We start from the raw sequence: 19791 nt of genomic DNA on the forward strand, positions 1-19791 counted from the left end.
AGCACTCAGTCTATCCCGAGAACTCGAGTATAACTCCGCCCCGACGCATTCACCTCCTCCGGCTGCGGGCACCGAGCCAGCCCCAGCCCCAGGCGGCATCAGAGGACAGGGAAGCCGCCTCGGCCTGAACCAGAGGGAAACGCCCCGGGAAGAGGGGCAGGCAGCAATCAGCGCGCGCCCTCGTCTGCTGCTCCGCCCTCCCGGCGGTCACGTGACCGAGGGCGGGCTGCTTAAATGGAACGCCCCGGCCGGGCTCGCTTCGTTTCCCGGTAGCTGATTGCTCTCCCTAGAGCCATCATGCAGGCAGGTGGCCAGCACTTGGTTGGCGGTCTGGGCGCGGAACATCTCGCCGACGCAAAGACCCAGGCTCTCCTAGATCAGGTGAGAGGAGATCGCAGAGAGAAGGAAAGTGGCTCCAGACCCGAGCTGGCTTCGCACCTGCCCGATTTTTTTTTTTTTGCTAGAGTGGGTCCGTGGGGTGGGTGCGGCTGGCAAGAAAAGTTCATACAGGTGTCTCCTGGCAATCTGCTCTCACAAAAAGAGGGCACAGGTTTTGTCCCGAAAAGAACAGCTGCGCTATAGAAACAAGCTGTGAAAAGCAATGTTTACCATCCCCGTGAAAAACTTTAAATAATGGGGGTAGGGAAATACATCTAGTAACCGGAATCTGCTTTGACGCGTTGAAAAGGGGAATACAATTCAAATGTAAAATACTGTTAGATTAAATTCTCTAGTCACTAGTAACCAATGCAATCTTCTTAATCTACTAGGAGCTATCTGCTCACTGACTCCTGGCCGATACAGTACAGTGCGCTCCTATGGCTATTGGACGCGTGATTTCTCTTACCCCTTACTCACAGCTCGATACTGTAAGGTGCGGTTGGAGATTAACTCGCTGTGGGCGCACAATTGGGACGCGTAAGGCGATCCTGCGATACAGTCTCCAGTTTCACGTGTCCTTAGTGCTTCTTGAAACCGACCTGTAACCTTTTCCGCACGCAGCATGTATATATGTAAATGAACAAATTAGCTATTTAATGAAGGAATTAGCTATTCCCTCAGATACTGTGATGCGTGCTCCGATTATCTCCTTTGTAACCCGCTATTTTGCCGCGTCCTTAACCTGTTAGTTTACCGCCTACCCTCTACCTGGTGTTACTGTGGTGTTCGAACAGCTACGTACCGGACTGCACCATGGACGACCTCCATATATACTAATATTTGCAGCGTAAAGTTGTTACACATATATAAGGCAGTCAAGTGTTGTGATGTCACGCCTTGAGCGCCGAAATCACACGGGCGTACACAGGCGTGCATTCATTCACTGCTGGCGGGGGCTGCGGAGGCTGCTTTCGCCGCCGGCTCCCTCCGCCTGGATGAATGCACTCCCGCCGCCGCCTGGATCAAACGCGTGCGCCCGCTGGCTCCTGCCGCCGCCGCCTGGATGAACGGGCACCCACCCGCCTGCTGGCTCCCGCCGCCGCCTCGATGACCGCACGCCCGCCCGTGTGGAGATGGGGGATTCGGAAAGTGACAAGGTATTTATATATATATATATATATATATATATATATATATATATATATATATATATATAAATAACACTTTATTCCCTTTTGTTTTAATTTTTGCCTGCGCCTTGCTTCGGGAGGGGGGGAACCATCCACTTCCTGGTGCCTGTCATTTCAAATGTCATTTCAAATGTCATTTGAAATGACATTTGAAATGACAGGTACCAGCGCACCCAGGATACTGAATAGGCGCTGTATTAAGCGCCTATACAGTGAAATGGGTTGCGCGGGCCTAACCTTCGCCTAACGCTTCGCAGACGCGGCTTGCATTTGCAAGTAATTTACATAGAGTATCGAGCGGTATATGAAGAGAACTGTGCGTGCGGGGAACGAGGGTGCGCCCGGCCCTGCCGCACTCTTTCTACCGCGGCCTTAGAGTATCGACCTGTCAGTAAGGGGAGGAAAATGCGCGTCCAACCCGCGGCACCTAATAACGCCCTCAACATGCAAATGCATGTTGAGGGCCCTATTAGGTATGTGCGTGGGATACAGAAAGTAAAATGTGCAGCCAAGCTGCACATTTTACTTTCAGAAATTAGCGCTGACCCAAAGGTAGGTGCTAATTTCTTTCGGCACCGGGAAAGTGCACAGAAAAGCAGTAAAAACTGCTTTACTGTGCACTTTCTGCTTTTCGTAGGTCCCGAAGAGTAAAAAAAGTTAAAAAAAAATAATTTGAATTTGGCCCGTGGCTGTCGGGCTGAAAACCGGATGCTCAATTTTGCCAGCGTCCGGTTTCCGAGCCCGTGGCTGTCAGTGGGCAAAATTGAGCGTCGGCTCTCAAACCCGCTGACAGCTGCCGCTCTGGGCTAAAAGGAGGTGCTATGGATGTGCTAGTGTCCCTAGTGCCTCTTTTTCCCCGTTTCTACCGCACCACCTCATTTGAATACTGAATTGCGTGCGCCGGGAGAGCGGGCGTTCGTCTGCTCTCCTGCAGACTTTACTGAATCGGCCTGTCAGTTATTTATTTTTATTTGTGCTGCTTGTTTGAGGCACTTTAAAGTGGATTACATTCAGGTATAGTAGGTATTTCTGTGTCCCCAGCGGTCTATTTTATTGTTTCTCATCTGGCATAACAGGTTGAATTCCACCATTAAAGGCAGCTGTTAAGTCAATTAGCACAAGACAATAAGATTCATCAGTGTCCCGCCCTCCTAAAACAGTCCGTTAATGAGGAGTATTCTCAGTTAAGTGATTTTTTTATTTTCCTAAATCCAGATTGATTTGGGAAGAGAATATTTTGATCTTTGACATGATTCCCAAGTTGGGATAATACTGCTTTCTCGAACTTTTGCTAGAAATGGCAAGTTGGCTATTGGACGATAGTTGACCCAATTGTCAGCTCTACCAGTCTTATTTTTTTAGGATTGGCTTTATTACTGCTTGTTTTTAATCCATGTGGCATGATTTCCTTCTAATAGTGTGATTTAAGGTAATGAATGTTGGAGTGATAACTGGTATACTTTCAAGAAACTGGGTGAATAGGGTCACGTGGGTGAGAGGCAGGTTTAGGTTTAGCACTGATTTGACTAGTTTCCAGCTTAGATACTCTGTCAAACGTTGGCCACTTAACCATGCCCTTTGGTCTTTGGGTGCTTTTATTAAACAGTTAGGGAATTGTTTTTTCAACTTATCAAATTTTTTTTTGTCTAAATGCTGTGGCATACTATTTGCAAGAGGCCTTTGAGGTTGTAGTTTCTCAAAATGGAGGATGTTAGGTCTTTAAATCTTTAACAACCTCAAAGAGCAATTTAGAATTGAATACAACCCTGTGAATCTGTTTAGTGTAAATCTTTTTTACACTTTCTTGGGTAGTGTACAGTATTTTGTAAGGAAAAATTTATATTTTTCTAGGGATTCAGAAGAGGGCATTTTTTGCCATTGTTTTTTCTAATTTCTAAGGTTCCATTTAGTGCTTTTTAATTCCTCATTATAGCAGGGCTTATGTTAGGCGTTATTCCTTTCTTTGTTAATAGCTTTTGTCTGGACAGGTCTGGGGTTTTCAGCTATGTTATTGACTATCCTATCCCAGGAATTAAATGCCTCCTTCCAAGTATAAACTTCAACTAGGACAGGAAGGCTTGGCCTCCTGTAGCTGTTGTGATTTGGGTTAAGAGCTATGGACCCTGGATGTAACTCAACACTTCATTTGTTGCACCTCTTAATTATATTAAACTCAAAACTTTAATTGGAACACCCATCCCAGGAGTCCAGCCTTGTTAGTAAGTGCACTTGTCCCAAAGAACCATGGTAACACACAAGGGAGAACACTACTACGTGGGCCAAGGAGGCTAGCCTTCACTTCCACAGAAAGGACCCACACCTTAGGACCCATGGAGAAGAGTAGATAGCCCCTGTTACACATTTTTGTCTGCCCTTGTTAATGGTGTCTCTCTCCAGCAAAGGGTTACAGGGGCCTGGATGGTAAGGTGACAAGAGGCAGGGGAGGGGGAAAAGAGGATGATGCAGGGAGTGGAAGGGAGAGGCTACTGAGCAAGGGGTTAGGTGGAGGATGAAGAGACCATGGGGAAGGGGGTGGAAGATTGTGCTGAATCTGCTGCCACCAGCAAAGGAGAGAACACTGCATTGGAACCACTGCTGGCAAATGGGGAGCTGAGGGCCAGTATAATTCTGAATATTTGCCCCAAGTGCAGAAAAAGCTGATCTGGTATTGTTACCATGAACGGGACAGGAAAAGCAGGCAACTTGGCATCTGCAAAGCTTTATGGTGCAGTCTGGAAGGCCAGTGGGAAAAGATCTGCAGGCATACAAAAGTTACTGATACCTGATCTTTCAAAAGGATAAGTTTCCAGTGCACTCCTGATTCCAGTTTAACAGAAGTGACATTGGATCAGCACTCCTGGCTCCTTTCCCAGGATAAATGCCTCGCGTCATCTGCAAGCATGCACCTCTGGCTAAACCTGCCCAGTGAGCTGGAGTAAAACTCCACCCCCACACGCCCCCTCCCTCCACAACATCTGGCCGTGCCTGACCTCTGCATCAGCCAGACACCATATGACCAGGAAACAGAAGGTTGCACAGGTGCATTGGACTAACCCAAAAGGAACTTGGCCGGAATGGGGTGGGGGAGCTCGTTGCTATCCCTGCTCATCCACCCTGCCTCCCTCCCTCCTGTCATTTGCAGTGGCAATAACCACTTGCCCTAGCCTCCCCCCCCCCGAAACCTGGTACAGTCATGAGGTCTGCTGTCATGTGATAGAACATGGCTGCTGCTTACAATGGGACAAATACAATATTTGTGCTCAGTGTTGGGCACCTTTTTTTCCTAACAAGCGCCCAGCCACCTCTCCTGGGCGAGCAATGTAATATTTAAATTAGGGGTTGTGCTAAAAAGGAGGCGATAGGGAAAATTGTGCGTCCCTAGCGCTGCCTCTACATTGGATACAGTAGTGGCTGTCAGTGCAGGTTGGGAAAACGGATGCTCATTCTACAAGCATCCATTTTCTACTGCTACTGGCATATACATGTACACGATACACAGCCTGGATGTGTATATTGGGCATCCAGAATTTTTCAAACTTTTTTTTTACCTAAATCTGCTTTCTTTGGTTCCTCCTACTTAGTATCACAACAATACTATTAGGAAGAATCACAGAAAGCAGGATCTTTCTTTTTTTCAGTGTGGCATACCTCTACACTAGAGATGTGAATCGTGTCCTCGATCGTCTTAACGATCGATTTCGTCTGGGAGGGGGAGGGAATCGTATTGTTGCCGTTTGGGTGGGTAAAGTATCGTGAAAATCGTTAAAATCGTGAGCCGGCACACTAAAACCCACCCCGACCCTTTAAATTAAATCCCCCACCCTCCCGAACCCCCCCCCCAAATGCTTTAAATTACCTGGGGATCCAGCGGCGGTCCGGAACGGCGGCGGTCCGAAACGGCCTCCTGCTATTGAATCGTGTTGTCTTCAGCCGGCGCCATTTTGCAAAATGGCCGCCGCAAAATGGCGGCGGCCATAGACCAACACGATTCGACTGCAGGAGGTCGTTCAGCGACCCCCGCTGAACGACCTCCTGCAGTCGATCTCCTGCCAGCGCCATTTTCCGTACGGAAAACGATTGGCGGCAGGAAATTGCTCCCAGACCCCCGCTGGACCCCCAGGAACTTTTGGCCAGCTTGGGGGGGGCCTCCTGACCCCCACAAGACTTGCCAAAAGTCCAGCGGGGGTCTGGAACGACCTCCTGCAGTCGAATCGTGTTGGTCTATGGCCGCCGCCATTTTGCGGCGGCCATTTTGCAAAATGGCGCCGGCTGAAGACAACACGATTCAATAGCAGGAGGCCGTTTTGGACCGCCGCTCTACCCAGGGTAATTTAAGGCATTTGGGGGGGGTTCGGGAGGGTGGGGGATTTAATTTAAAGGGTCGGGGGTGGGTTTTAGGGGGATTTAGTGTGCCGGTTTTCCTGCCCTCCCCCTTCCCCCGATTTACGATTTTTTGACGATAAATCGGGGGAATTGGTATTGTATCGTGGCCCTAACGGTTTTTGACGATTTAAAATATATCGGACGATATTTTAAATCGTCAAAAAACGATTCACATCCCTACTCTACACCAACTCCAGGCTGGCATAAAATTTGCCACATTGCAATGGGTGCATTGGCCAAACATGAATTTTTTTTTTGCATCGCAGGGATTAGCTAATAGCCTCATCTACATGGAATTTACAGGTGATGAGCTCTTATTAGCCAAGTGGTGATTTGGAAGTGCTAATCCCCTTATTGCATCGGGGGTGGGGGTGGGGGGGGTTATGGATGTGTCCAAAACTCACGTCCAATTGCATGTTAAGCTGTGCTCAGTATTGCTTCGGCCCCAATGGAGCAATCTGTTTCTGCTTGTCTGCTGTCTGACTGCAGTCTCTGTAATCCTTGCTTTGGTGCAGAGTGGTGAAGCCTACTAATGCTTTGGTGCAGAGTGGTGAAGCCTACTAATGCTAATATCCAAGCTATTATTGATGAGGTGGGAAAATGACCTGTTGTAGGTCCAAACCAGCTGTGCACCTCCCTGGCTTATTTCCTGTCGAACATGTGGGCTCCATTTGGCCAATGGAAAAAGTTTGCATATGTCTCCTGCAATCTGTGCTCTGCCAAAGAGGGCACTGCCAGCAGGTGCTGTCCTGAAGAGGAAAGCTGACCTATAAAATCGAATTAGCAAACACCAAATCAAAATATCTGTAATAACACATAACTAAACACTGTCTGTATAGAAAATGATAGTGTAAGAACATAAGAAAATGCCATACTGGGTCAGACCAAGGGTCCATCAAGCCCAGCATCCTGTTTCCAACAGTGGCCAATCCAGGCCATAAGAACCTGGCAAGTACCCAAAAACTAAGTCTATTCCATGTAACTATTGCTAATGGCAGTGGCTATTCTCTAAGTGAACTTAATAGCAGGTAATGGACTTCTCCTCCAAGAACTTATCCAATCCTTTTTTAAACACAGCTATACTAACTGCACGAACCACATTCTCTGGCAACAAATTCCAGAGTTTAATTGTGCGTTGAGTAAAAAAGAACTTTCTCCGATTAGTTTTAAATGTGCCCCATGCTAACTTCATGGAGTGTCCCCTAGTCTTTCTACTATCCGAAAGAGTAAATAACCGATTCACATCTACCCGTTCTAGACCTCTCATGATTTTAAACACCTCTATCATATCCCCCCTCAGTCGTCTCTTCTCCAAGCTGAAAAGTCCTAACCTCTTTAGTCTTTCCTCATAGGGGAGTTGTTCCATTCCCCTTATCATTTTGGTAGCCCTTCTCTGTACCTTCTCCATCGCAATTATATCTTTTTTGAGATGCGGCGACCAGAATTGTACACAGTATTCAAGGTGCGGTCTCACCATGGAGCGATACAGAGGCATTATGACATTTCCGTTTTATTCACCATTCCTTTTCTAATAATTCCCAACATTCTGTTTGCTTTTTTGACTGCCGCAGCACACTGCACCGACGATTTCAGTGTGTTATCCACTATGACACCTAGATCTCTTTCTTGGGTTGTAGCACCTAATATGGAACCCAACATTGTGTAATTATAGCATGGGTTATTTTTCCCTATATGCATCACCTTGCACTTATCCACATTAAATTTCATCTGCCATTTGGATGCCCAATTTTCCAGTCTCACAAGGTCTTCCTGCAATTTATCACAATCTGCTTGTGATTTAACTACTCTGAACAATTTTGTGTCATCTGCAAATTTGATTATCTCACTCGTATTTCTTTCCAGATCATTTATAAATATATTGAACAGTAAGGGTCCCAACACAGATCCCTGAGGCACTCCACTGTCCACTCCCTTCCACTGAGAAAATTGCCCATTTAATCCTACTCTCTGTTTCCTGTCTTTTAGCCAGTTTGCAATCCACGAAAGGACATCGCCACCTATCCCATGACTTTTTACTTTTCCTAGAAGCCTCTCATGAGGAACTTTGTCAAACGCCTTCTGAAAATCCAAGTATACTATATCTACCGGTTCACCTTTATCCACATGTTTGTTAACTCCTTCAAAAAAGTGAAGCAGATTTGTGAGGCAAGACTTGCCCTGGGTAAAGCCATGCTGACTTTGTTCCATTAAACCATGTCTTTCTATATGTTCTGAGATTTTGATGTTTAGAACACTTTCCACTATTTTTCCTGGCACTGACGTCAGGCTAATCGGTCTGTAGTTTCCCAGATCGCCCCTGGAGCCCTTTTAAATATTGGGGTTACATTTGCTATCCTCCAGTCTTCAGGTACAATGGATGATTTTAATGATAAGTTACAAATTTTTACTAATAGGTCTGAAATTTCATTTTTTAGTTCCTTCAGAACTCTGGGGTGTATACCATCCGGTCCAGGTGATTTACTACTCTTCAGTTTGTCAATCAGGCCTACCACATCTTCTAGGTTCACCGTGATTTGATTCAGTCCATCTGAATCATTACCCATGAAAACCTTCTCCATTATGAGTACTTCCCCAACATCCTCTTCAGTAAACACCGAAGCAAAGAAATCATTTAATCTTTCCGCGATGGCCTTATCTTCTCTAAGTGCCCCTTTAACCCCTCGATCATCTAACGGTCCAACTGACTCCCTCACAGGCTTTCTGCTTCGGATATATTTAAAAAAGTTTTTACTGTGAGTTTTTGCCTCTACAGCCAACTTCTTTTCAAATTCTCTCTTAGCCTGTCTTATCAATGTCTTACATTTAACTTGCCAATGTTTATGCTTTATCCTATTTTCTTCTGTTGGATCCTTCTTCCAATTTTTGAATGAAGATCTTTTGGCTAAAATAGCTTCTTTCACCTCCCCTTTTAACCATGCTGGTAATCGTTTTGCCTTCTTTCCACCTTTCTTAATGTGTGGAATACATCTGGACTGTGCTTCTAGAATGGTATTTTTTTAACAATGACCACGCCTCTTGGACATTTTTTACTTTTGTAGCTGCTCCTTTCAGTTTTTTTCTAACAATTTTTATCATTTTATCAAAGTTTCCCTTTTGAAAGTTTAGCACGAGAGCCTTGGATTTGCACACTGTTCCTTTTCCAGTCATTAAATCAAATTTGATCATATGATCACTATTGCCAAGCGGCCCCACCACCATTACCTCTCTCACCAAGTCCTGTGCTCCACTGAGAATTAGATCTAAAATTGCTCCCTCTCTCGTCGGTTCCTGAACCAATTGGTCCATAAAGCTATCATTTATTCCATCCAGGAACGTTATCTCTCTAGCGTGACCCGATGATACATTTACCCAGTCTATATTGGGGTAATTGAAGTCTCCCATTATTACTGTACTACCAATTTGGTTAGTTTCCCTAATTTCTCTTAGCATTTCACTGTCCATCTCACCATCTTGACCAGGTGGACAGTAGTATACCCCTATCACTGTAGTCTTCCCTGACACACAAGGGATTTCTACCCATAAAGATTCAATTTTGTATTTAGTCTCTTGCAGGATGTTTATCCTGTTGGATTCTATGCCATCCCGGACATAAAGCACCACACCTCCTCCCGAGTGCTTCTCTCTGTCATTGCGATATAATTTGTACCCCGGTATAGCACTGTCCCATTGGTTATCCTCTTTCCACCATGTCTCTGAGATGCCAATTAAGTCTGTCATCATTTACTGCTATACATTCTAATTCTCCCATCTTACTTCTTAGACTTCTGGCATTAGCATACAAACATTTCAAAGTTTGTTTTTTGTTTGTATTTTTATTCTGCTTTTTAATTGATAGGGATAAGTTAGAATTTTTTAGCTCAGGTGAGTTTTTAGTTACAGGCACTTGGACTACTTTACTAATTAGTGGAACCTCACTGTCGGGATGCCCTAATTCTAATGCATCATTAGTATCCTTTAAAGATACCTCTCTCCAAACCATGTGCTGCTGAGCGACTGTCGGCTTTCCCCTTTGTTCTAGTTTAAAAGCTGCTCTATCTCCTTTTTAAAGGTTAGTGCCAGCAGTCTGGTTCCACCCTGGTTAAGGTGGAGCCCATCCCTTCGGAAGAGACTCCCCTTCCCCAAAAGGTTCCCTAGTTCCTAACAAAACTGAATCCCTCTTCCTTGCACCATCATCTCATCCACGCATTGAGACTCTGGAGCTCTGCCTGCGTCTGGTGACCTGCACGTGGAACAGGGAGCATTTCAGAGAATGCTACCCTGGAGGTTCTGGATTTAATCTTTCTACCTAAGAGCCTAAATTTGGCTTCCAGAACCTCCCTCCCACATTTTCCTATGTCATTGGTGCCCACGTGTACCACGACAGCCGGCTCCTCGCCAGCACTGTCTAAAATCCTATCTAGGTGACGCGTGAGGTCCGCCACCTTCGCACCAGGTAGGCATGTTACCAGGCGATCCTCATGCCCACCAGCCACCCAGCTATCTACATTCCTAATAATTGAATCACCAACTATGACGGCCGACCTAACCCTTCCCTCCTGGGCAGTAGGCCTTGGGGAGATATCCTCAGTGCGAAAGGACAATGCATCACCTGGAGAGCAGGTCCTTGCTACAGGATCCTTTCCTGCTGCACCTGGTTGGTGCTCTCCCATCATGAGACCTTCTTCCTGCAAGGCAGCACCAGGGCTGCCAGTCTGAAGTTGGGACTTGACTACTATGTCTCTGAAGGTCTCATCTATATACCTCTCTGTCTGCCTCAGCTCCTCCAGGTCTGCCACTCTAGCCTCCAGAGATCGGACTCGTTCTCTGAGAGCCAGGAGCTCTTTGCATCGCATGCACATGTACAACTTCTCACCGGCGGGTAAAAAATCATACATGTGACACTCTATGCAAAAGACTGGGAAGCCCCCCTCTTGCTGCTGGACTGCTGCCTTCATCTCAATTTTGATCAGTTCCTAGTTTAAGTTTTAGGTTGCTATGGGAGTAGGAATGTGTCTAACTTCCTTTAAATGTATTAGTGAATTCACTATATGTCTGGTAGTGGCCTACCGGGGTCTGATTGAATTGTCAAAGTTTTTTTTGTTTTTTTTTTGTGAAAGTGGCACCTGCCTATAAATTAAGGGATGAGCTAGGGGTGGGTAATACAAACAGTCTAACTTCAGTTAGTCAGCCAGAGTGACTCGCTGCTCTCTTGATTAACAAATGTTGGTCCCTATTCAAAACCAATCATACTACCTCAACACCTTTCCAAGGTGAGTAACTGAGCTGAACTATTCAACTTTTTTACTTTGGTATATACTGCTCCTAGCTTATTTCTAGCTTCTGGCTACTTTTTTGTGGGGGGTTTTTTTTTGTGGTTTTATTATTAAATACAACACTCAGCTCTAAGTCTGGAGAACACTCAGTTCTGCAGACTTTTAAAAATAAACACACTACCTATTGCTACCTTATTGACTGACTAAAAATACAAACAGTCTAACTTGTTTATTCACTGCCTTTCTGACTATTAAAGGCACAAACACACTAAATAATATTCCCAAATAGTTAACTTTGCCCCAATACTTTTAAAAAAAAAAGTCAATGTCCCAAGCAAAAACTTACTGATTCCTTTCAGCCACCAGCAAGGTGATCCTCTCCTCTCAGTGTTTCCACTGGAATGTGTGTAGAGCAAAATTCAAAAACCTCTCATAGGTGCCATGTAAATGGTGCACCAGGCTATCATACTTAGTTGTCACTAATTTCAAGTGATGTAGCACCATAAATTATAATTGTACACCTTAAACTTAAGGTAAGTACTTTATATAAGTCAAAAGCAAAGCTTTATTTCTACTTATTTGTAGAAACTCAATTTTCCTAAATTCTAGTGGAAGAAGGGATGCCATTCCCCCCCTAGAAAAATCTCATTTGCACAAAAGTTTTCTAGACCCACTCATTTTAAACTTCTGCTTTTGATCATCAAGGAAACGGTGCTGCACGTTTTATTTTTTTTAAACTCTCTTTCTATATAGAAATTAGCCAGTGTTCACCATAACACTTTAAATTTAATTCTCCAGTCATCTGCAGTAACCAATGCAATTCTTTTAATCTAGTAGGAATGATCCGCTCACTAACTCCTTAACCAAGCTGCAGACTAGCTGCCACATTTTGAACTTCCTTAAATTAAAATACAAAGAACTGCGATCAAGCTTGCTGAGCACTAATGCGTCTACTGGATATTGATTTTAATTCATTACTTTATTTTTAGTTGTATTTTATCTGTTTTATTTGTTTTGTTTTTATTCTGTTTTTATATTATGTATGTGCCTGTTTGTACTGTTTTTGACCAATTTTATTTTGTAAAAGCAGTATGCAAACACTAATAAAATCTGCCTATATGGGTTTAAATGTCTAATCAATCACAGCTTAAATTGCTCATCTAGCCACTTCCTCCAACTTGTGACTTCTAAAAATCTGTTTAGACTCAACATTTCTTTAATCTCCATGATTTGCACAACTGAAGTGGTCAGTGTGGTAGATTAACAGGGAAGCAAGGGGAGAGGCGAGAGTACCAGTGGCTGTGGATGTTCATCCAATGAACACCACTTTTTTTTTTTTTTGTATCAGGGTGTGTTTGTTGGTTAAAACACAACTTATTTTAAAGTAGGGCTTCTGATTTTATCATATGTAAAATGCAATAACATCTGTTTCAAGGATATTAAATGGGTTTCTGGATTTGCTTTTATTAAGCCCTTTCCTGTACCTTTGCTCCATTGTACCAACTTTCCTCCTATATATATATTTCTTGATAACATCTACCTAGGCTTTTTTTGGCATGGTGGCTTCCCACACACACAATACACCACCTGCATGGTATAAACTTAAATCAGGACAGGAAGGCTCTGCATCCTGTAGCTGCTGACATTCAGTTAAAAGCTATGGACTCCTTGCATAGCAAGGTCAGTTTAACATATACCCAGGGCTGAAAACACTTTGGGTGACCTTTGGGTTCTGTTTTCAGTGTGCAGGGAGAATAAGTATAGTCTATAAGCTTAGACATGAGAAACATAACTCATAAAACTGAGTTGGCAGAAGTACACTCCAGCCCTGCATTACCTTGAACAGTGCAGAGGATTTAATTTAGTAGTGAAAGACCTGGTCAATCCTATGTAAATTGTTTTGTGCTGTTAGCACGAGTCAAGGTACAGGTCTGTGCTGATAACTTTTTTAATGGGAGACACAAGGTTCTGAAAATCAGTGGTGCAAAAGATTTCTAACTTATGTACTTTTCTCTTTTTTTTTTTTTTTTTTTTCAAGGTAAGGCCACAATATGAAGCAAAGGATGGGAAGAAACCCAACTGTTTTAAACTTATCTCATACAAAAAACAGATTGTTGCTGGGACGAACTATTTCTGCAAGGTATAGTGCAAATGATTGTTATGGCCCTTCTGTGTGGAGAAATGTTCATTGAAAGGACCTGCAGGACAGAACATGCCATCCCTTGATGTATGCATTTTAATACCCTAGTTTGGGTTAGTCTCAATGGCATCAGTCCTCTTAGAATAGGCTATACTTGCATGGGCATCTTGAGCTCATGCTCATTCTCCCATATGCATTTTTATGTTCCCATGTATCTCCAACTTCTCCTCCTGTGCTGGCTCTTCAGTGAGTATACCCAGTCATTGCCTATTCTGACCATATTTTTACAGCAGGCAGCATCTTCTCAATCAGGAATATAGAGCATCCCTACTGACTCCTTGAGAATGGAGTGTGCTGTTAGGTGTTTGGATATGGGACTTCAAACTCCTGTGTAGTCATCTACACATTTTTCAATAAAGCTAAAGCCCTTCCTTTTTTTTACAAAAAGAGAGAAATGTTGTTCTGATCAGGGATAAGAAGTTCAATATCAAAGAGAATGCACATCTGCATAAGCCAGAGGAGTTGACAGCTGATACAAGGGTATTAGATGCCTTGTGTGAACCTTCAGTCTTGCCTCCTTCCCCTTATACATCTATCTGGGGCAGCTCTGGCACAGCATTCCCCTGCTATCACCTCACCCTTTGCTCAAGTCCTACACGCACCTCCCTTTGTCCCCCTGTCCAGCATCTCTCATTTCTTCTCTGCTTCTCCCCTTCACCCCTGGCACAGACAACATCACCCCAATCTTTGTCCTCTCTATTGCAGGGCCTAGTAACCCAGCTTCCTGTCTCCTCTCCACCCACTCACCTAGCATTTGTTCCCTTCTCTGATGGTGCCACACCTCAAAGCTTTAGCTCTAGGCAACTGACTAGGACTGGCTCTTCCATTAGGCAACCAGCAACCCTGGAACTTCTCTAAGCTATGCCTTTACTTCCCAACTTTTTAAGACTTATTTATTCTTCTAAACTGGCTCTCCATGGCAGTGCTGGGTGCTGCTAGTGATCAAAGTGGAATTGGTTGATTCCTGTTTCTTTAATATAAGTTCAGAGGGGTACACACAAATTGGGATGTCTTTACTGTGTCAGGAGCTGCTCTGACTTCTAGCTTAAGGTTCAACTGGAGCAGCTCCATGGGCAAGGCTGTGTATAGAAATAAGCAGGACATAATTTGTAGAGGAAATGGAACTGAGGAGGTGGGGGGGGGGGGGGGGGGAGAGCAGGGCCAGGACTGGGTATGAACCCTTCCCCTCCCTCCCTCTTCACACTCCAATTTGTCAGGGGTGACAGAATACCTGATCTGAGTCACTTCCACCAAAAATTAAGACCTGAGTAACAGACCCAAAAAGTGGTGGATTAATACAAGTTTGACATCAATGCCAGGGCTGAAGCCTTAATTTGCACTGTTTACAAACTTCAGACTTGGGTTCATTCAACAACTTTGTACCTGTTCTTTTTTGCTCTGCTTCAGCATCACATGCCCCTTCCCTACAGCATAGGAGGATGGAGTTGGATAAGGGAGCAGGGTGGCTGCTCTCTGCCCTAAGTAGGGAGGGGTTAGTGGGTCACCCCTGTTGCTCTGCCTCTTACTTCTAAAAAGTGCCAGAACAATGTTCCAGGCCCTTCCCCTTACAAATCAAGCTTGGAAATAAGATGAATCCAGTTTGTGCCTCCTACTTAACTAGAGTGGGCTAAATCTATAGCATCAGACTTAGACAGGATATCTGAGAGAGAGATGTCTCTTAACCCCTGCATCGACAGAGACTCCATGGAGAAGTGGGGAAGAGCATTAATGTCTGTACTGGGAACAGAATGAAAGCTGCTACAGAATGTCCCCGCATTTACATTCTTTTTCTCTCTGCAGGTCCAAACGGGTCCGAATGAATATAGTCACGTACGGTTCTATGAAACCCTTCCACATGATGGGCAGAAGCTGACCCTCACAGACTACCAGACCTGCAAGACCAAGCATGATGAAATCATCTATTTCTAACACCATCTGCTGCAATTTGTCTGGTGTGGTGCTTCCCCACGTTCATTAGCAGTAGAAACACAAAGGTTTTTTAATAAGAGTAATAAAAGAAAGTGTTGGATCCTATGGAGTCTGTGCCGCTTCCTCTAGCCTGCTGCATGCTGAGGTATCAAATCTGTACAGAAAAACTTGGGTGTTAGGGGGAAAAGTGCTGCCGGAGAATCCTGGCAGTATAGAGGACTGGTTCTGCACCAGTTGCTGCAACCTCAAGCTTGTTTTAGCAGTAGCTACAGTTTCATCTCTGTTTTATGTAGGGTGGAGTTAGGGTAAGAAGAGCCCAAAGCTGAAATTGGTTAAGGTATACATTTTGAAACAGAACTAGGTTTTGCTGTTCTGCATTAACTGCAGTCCCAAATTTGTGTACATCTTGTTGCTAAGAGTGACCTGCCCTTCTGCTTTTTGCATTTTGTTAAATCTGTGCCATTTAAGAAGTCGGTACCAATGTGGAAGCTTATGCACTGTTTAAGGGCATCCAGCTGTCATGCCCTAAAAATCACAACCTGTCCTGTCTCAAGTCATTGCAGCTGGCTCTATCTGCTGCTGTAGATCTTGACTGGATGTAAGTCATTAACCAAGCCCCAAAGCTCCTCTAGGGTAGGTAGTGAGGAGGTTACTATATACAGCTCCTCTATTGGGAGCAGCAACACATGTTTTAATGCTGTTTAGTTTCCCTGTAACACAGTTGTTAAAGAGCTGCTACTCTGGAACTGTCTCCATTCATTCAGTATTACTTGGTAGGTTTTTTTTCCCCTGCTTCCTGTCAGACTATACTAGCTGCAGCCTTGATGCCACTTCTAAGAAATAATAAGCAGGAAAAAACAAAGCCAAGCTCAACTATGCTGCTAGAAAAAGCCCATTTACACTAACTACTCACCTTAAGTTGCAAAGGCTCATGTCCAAAACCTAAATGCTGGCTCCAGTCTAGTACCTGAAAGCGGATGCACTAACATAGTACAAAATCCTAGTGCTGCTCATTTTCCATGAGGAAATCTATCTACCTGTGGGCTTATGTTTTTACAAGGCTTAATATGTGAAACAATATAAACATACCTTGCCATCTTTCCTTTTCACAAGGGCCTAGAAGCATTTGCTCTTTACTAGGATTTTCAGTTGCTTACCTACTCCATGTGCACTAAACCTATGTGAGTCTGTCTAGGAATGCCAAATCCTCTAGTTATTTTCTAATGTGCATACACAGTAGTTAATATCTGCATTTTGTTTAGATGTAAACTTGGAGCAGCAAAATTCAGAAGCATACTTCTCAGTCATTGAATTGTAACAGACAAGGGAGCTGGATTACCAGTCTGGTGAGATGATAAAGGGATGTCCCTCAGCCACCTTACACTACTGTGCTTTCTCTAGTACTGTTCCTGTGCAACTCTGTTTCTTCCAAATAATTCCCCTAACCAGAGAGCAGTAAAACAATCTATGAAAAGTTAATCTGTCCTTACTTACCCATCACATGTAGGATGATGCAGGAAAGGTACCAGCGTGAGGCTAGATCCCTGCTTTTGAACCTTGCTGTTTCATCTAGTGATAGGCAATGCTTTGTTCCAAGCATCCAGTCTCTTAATTCAGTTCTTGCTTACACATAACTGGTGCAAAGTGACAGTATCTGGCTGTCATTTTAAGAGTTCCACACTGCCATATTATAGAAAAAGATAGGGTGGGCAGCACAACACCCCTTGAATCCATTAAGGGGTTGATGTAATATTTGCATGCAGCAAACAGATGCTCAGTGTCAAATGCCAGTTTTCCTAATGTGCACCCAGCCATGTCTCCTGGGTGCATGATCCAATATTTAAATTAAGGGTCCCGCTAAAAAGGAGGGGCTAGGGAAAATTATGCATCCCTAGCGTCTCCTTGCCATCGGGCACACAGGAGCGATGGCTTTGTGTGGGTTGGGAAAATGGATGCTCAATGTATGAGCATCTCTTTTCTCCCACTACAGCATAGACATGCACAAGATACATAGCCCTGGAATGTATATCTTGTGTGTATAGTGGGTGTCCAGAAATTTTTTTTCAAACTTTTTTTTTTACCATCTGCTTTCTTTGGTTCCTCCTGCTTAGTAGTGTGAAGATACAATTAGGAGGAATCACAAAAAGCAGGATTCCCCCTCCCAATGTGCTCTTGAACATGGCATATCTTTACGCTTGCTGGTGTAAAATGGGCGCATTGGTAGTGTGTGAAAACTTTTTGCATCATGGGGGTTAGCTAATAGCCTCATCTACATAGAATTTAATGTGATGAGAGAAATTAGCTATGCAGTGATTTGGACACATGTCTTGGATGTACCATTCCCCAAACTGCAGTGTGGGGTAAGGGTGCATGTTAAACAGGGTGCTAGCTGCTGCACACAGTATTCCAGCGGCCTGTCACTGCTCCTTTCTCCTGCATAAATATCTTTTTATGGAGTTTCTATGCAGCGTCTAGCAACAGCAGTGTACAGGCAAGTATGTATGTTAGACTGGTGGGGGAATTCTGTACAAAATTTTAAATTCTGTGCACAAAAACTTAATTTTTGCAAAATTCTGCATGTTTTATAGTGGTCAAATTAACACAATATACATGACAGTCTTTAACTTTTTTCTGTATTACATTTTAAATTACTTACAGTGAACTAGGGAAATTCTGTTCCTTTAAGTATCCCTTCCACCTACTCCCCTGACCAGTCTCCTTTCACTTTGCTATCTCAGGCCCCAACTCCTCCAGCTGCCACTATCTCTCTTCCCCCTCTAGATTAGTCCCTTCCACTCAATCTCCACCCAGAGTTTGACCCTGCTCACTACTGCCCCTCACTTTAGAGAGACAACATATTGAACCTATTTAATATTTATTGAAAATATCCACATATATATCTACATAGACATTTAAAACTAAGCTAGCACCCTCACACATTCATACAACCAGATAAAACAACAAATGTTCATTTGAGATGTAGAATTGAAAATAACATGTCTTGTTTTTACAATGAAGACACTTATGAAACTAATAACTGAATGTTCAACAGTACAGAGTTACTAAAATGAGAAATCACAATTCTAAATACATATCTCTTTCTTTAATCTCATGTATTAATATAAATTATCACTGTAATGTTTTCATTAATCATCATGATGTATCCATATTCATGTCATTAAAATCATATGTTCGTTATGTCCAACAAAAGATATCTTCGTTTCACCCCTGTTGATGGGGGCTTCCTCAGGGACTTATGTTTTCAAATTTGATATTCATACATGAAACTACACACCAGAGTCCATATTGTACGGCGTTGCCCTCAATGATAATTGTACACTCTTACTTTCGGGTGACTTCAGCGGGTGACGGCGTGTGACGTCACTTCCGACAATACAATCATGTTTGTTTGAGTATGCTGGTTGGCAGTCCTGCACAAAAGTGCAGTCACTTGAAAGTAAGAGTGTACAATTATCATTGAGGGCAATACTGTACAATATGGACTCTAGTGTGTAGTTTCACGTATGAATATCAAAATTGAAAACACAAGTCCCTGAGGAAGCCCCCATCAACATGGGTGAAACGAAGATATCTTTTGTTGGACATTAAAATATATGTTTGTTATGATATGGATATGGATACATTGGATACATCATCATGATTAATATTAATACATGAGATTAAAGAAAGATATGTATTTGGAATTGTGATTTCTCATTTTAGTAACTCTGTACTGTTGAACATTCAGTTATTATTTTCATAAGTGTCTTCATTGTAAAAACAAGACATGTTTTCAATTCTACATCTCAAATGAACATTTGTTGTTTTATCTGGTTGTGTGAGTGTGCTAGCTTAGTTTTAAATGTCTATTTAGATATGTGGATATTTTCAATAAATATTAAATAGGTTCAAAATGTTGTCTCTCTAAAGTTTGTGGTTGAGTCTACTATAGTGATATAGAGAGTTGTATTATCCCTTTGTGTTATAATACACTACTGCCCCTCAGACAGGCTCCCTCTGTTCCTCTCACATACACAGGCTCCCTTGCTCAAGCACACACACTCACTCTCCCTCTCACACAGGCTTACATGTCTCTCTCATGCAGGCCTGCTCACCTTCCCTACTTATAGGCTCCCTCTTTCTCACATACATCCCTTCACACAGGCTCTCATTCTTATACATATGCATCCTTATACAGGTTCCCGCTCACAAACAAGCACCCTGACATGTACACAATCCCTTTTTCACACACTCCTTCACAATCTCTTCTCATAGGTGCCTGCTCTCTCACCCCACCCCCCCCCCCCCCCACACACACACACACACACACACACTCTTGCGGTCTTACACATAATTACTCTCACTGGGGCCTGCTCTTTCTTTGCCGAGAGCAGGATGGCATCTTCTTGTGGCAGGCCAGGGTCTGCCCCATTCT

The 19791-nt window shown here is 43.6% G+C and overlaps 1 protein-coding gene across 1 annotated transcript; it reads left to right on the forward strand.

The window, feature by feature from the left end:
- Positions 1 to 226: 226 nt before the first annotated feature.
- Positions 227 to 15461, forward strand: LOC115076706 (cystatin-B-like). Its single transcript, XM_029578455.1, has 3 exons — positions 227 to 381; positions 13266 to 13367; positions 15228 to 15461. Exons 1-3 carry the CDS (start codon positions 298 to 300, stop codon positions 15354 to 15356), a joined length of 315 nt encoding a protein of 104 aa, XP_029434315.1. The 5' UTR covers positions 227 to 297; the 3' UTR covers positions 15357 to 15461.
- The last annotated feature ends 4330 nt before the right edge of the window (positions 15462 to 19791 follow it).

This window comes from Rhinatrema bivittatum, chromosome 15 (assembly GCF_901001135.1).
Source record: "Rhinatrema bivittatum chromosome 15, aRhiBiv1.1, whole genome shotgun sequence".
In the NCBI taxonomy this organism is placed as follows: domain Eukaryota; kingdom Metazoa; phylum Chordata; class Amphibia; order Gymnophiona; family Rhinatrematidae; genus Rhinatrema; species Rhinatrema bivittatum.

Bases quoted from the DNA above. Each gene is read 5' to 3' on its own strand.
- LOC115076706 (XM_029578455.1), top strand. From the start codon at position 298: ATGCAGGCAGGTGGCCAGCACTTGGTTGGCGGTCTGGGCGCGGAACAT. The intron at 382-13,265 runs GTGAGAGGAGAT...TTTTTTTTCAAG, and splicing joins CCCAGGCTCTCCTAGATCAG to GTAAGGCCACAATATGAAGC. The intron at 13,368-15,227 runs GTATAGTGCAAA...TTCTCTCTGCAG, and splicing joins GGACGAACTATTTCTGCAAG to GTCCAAACGGGTCCGAATGA.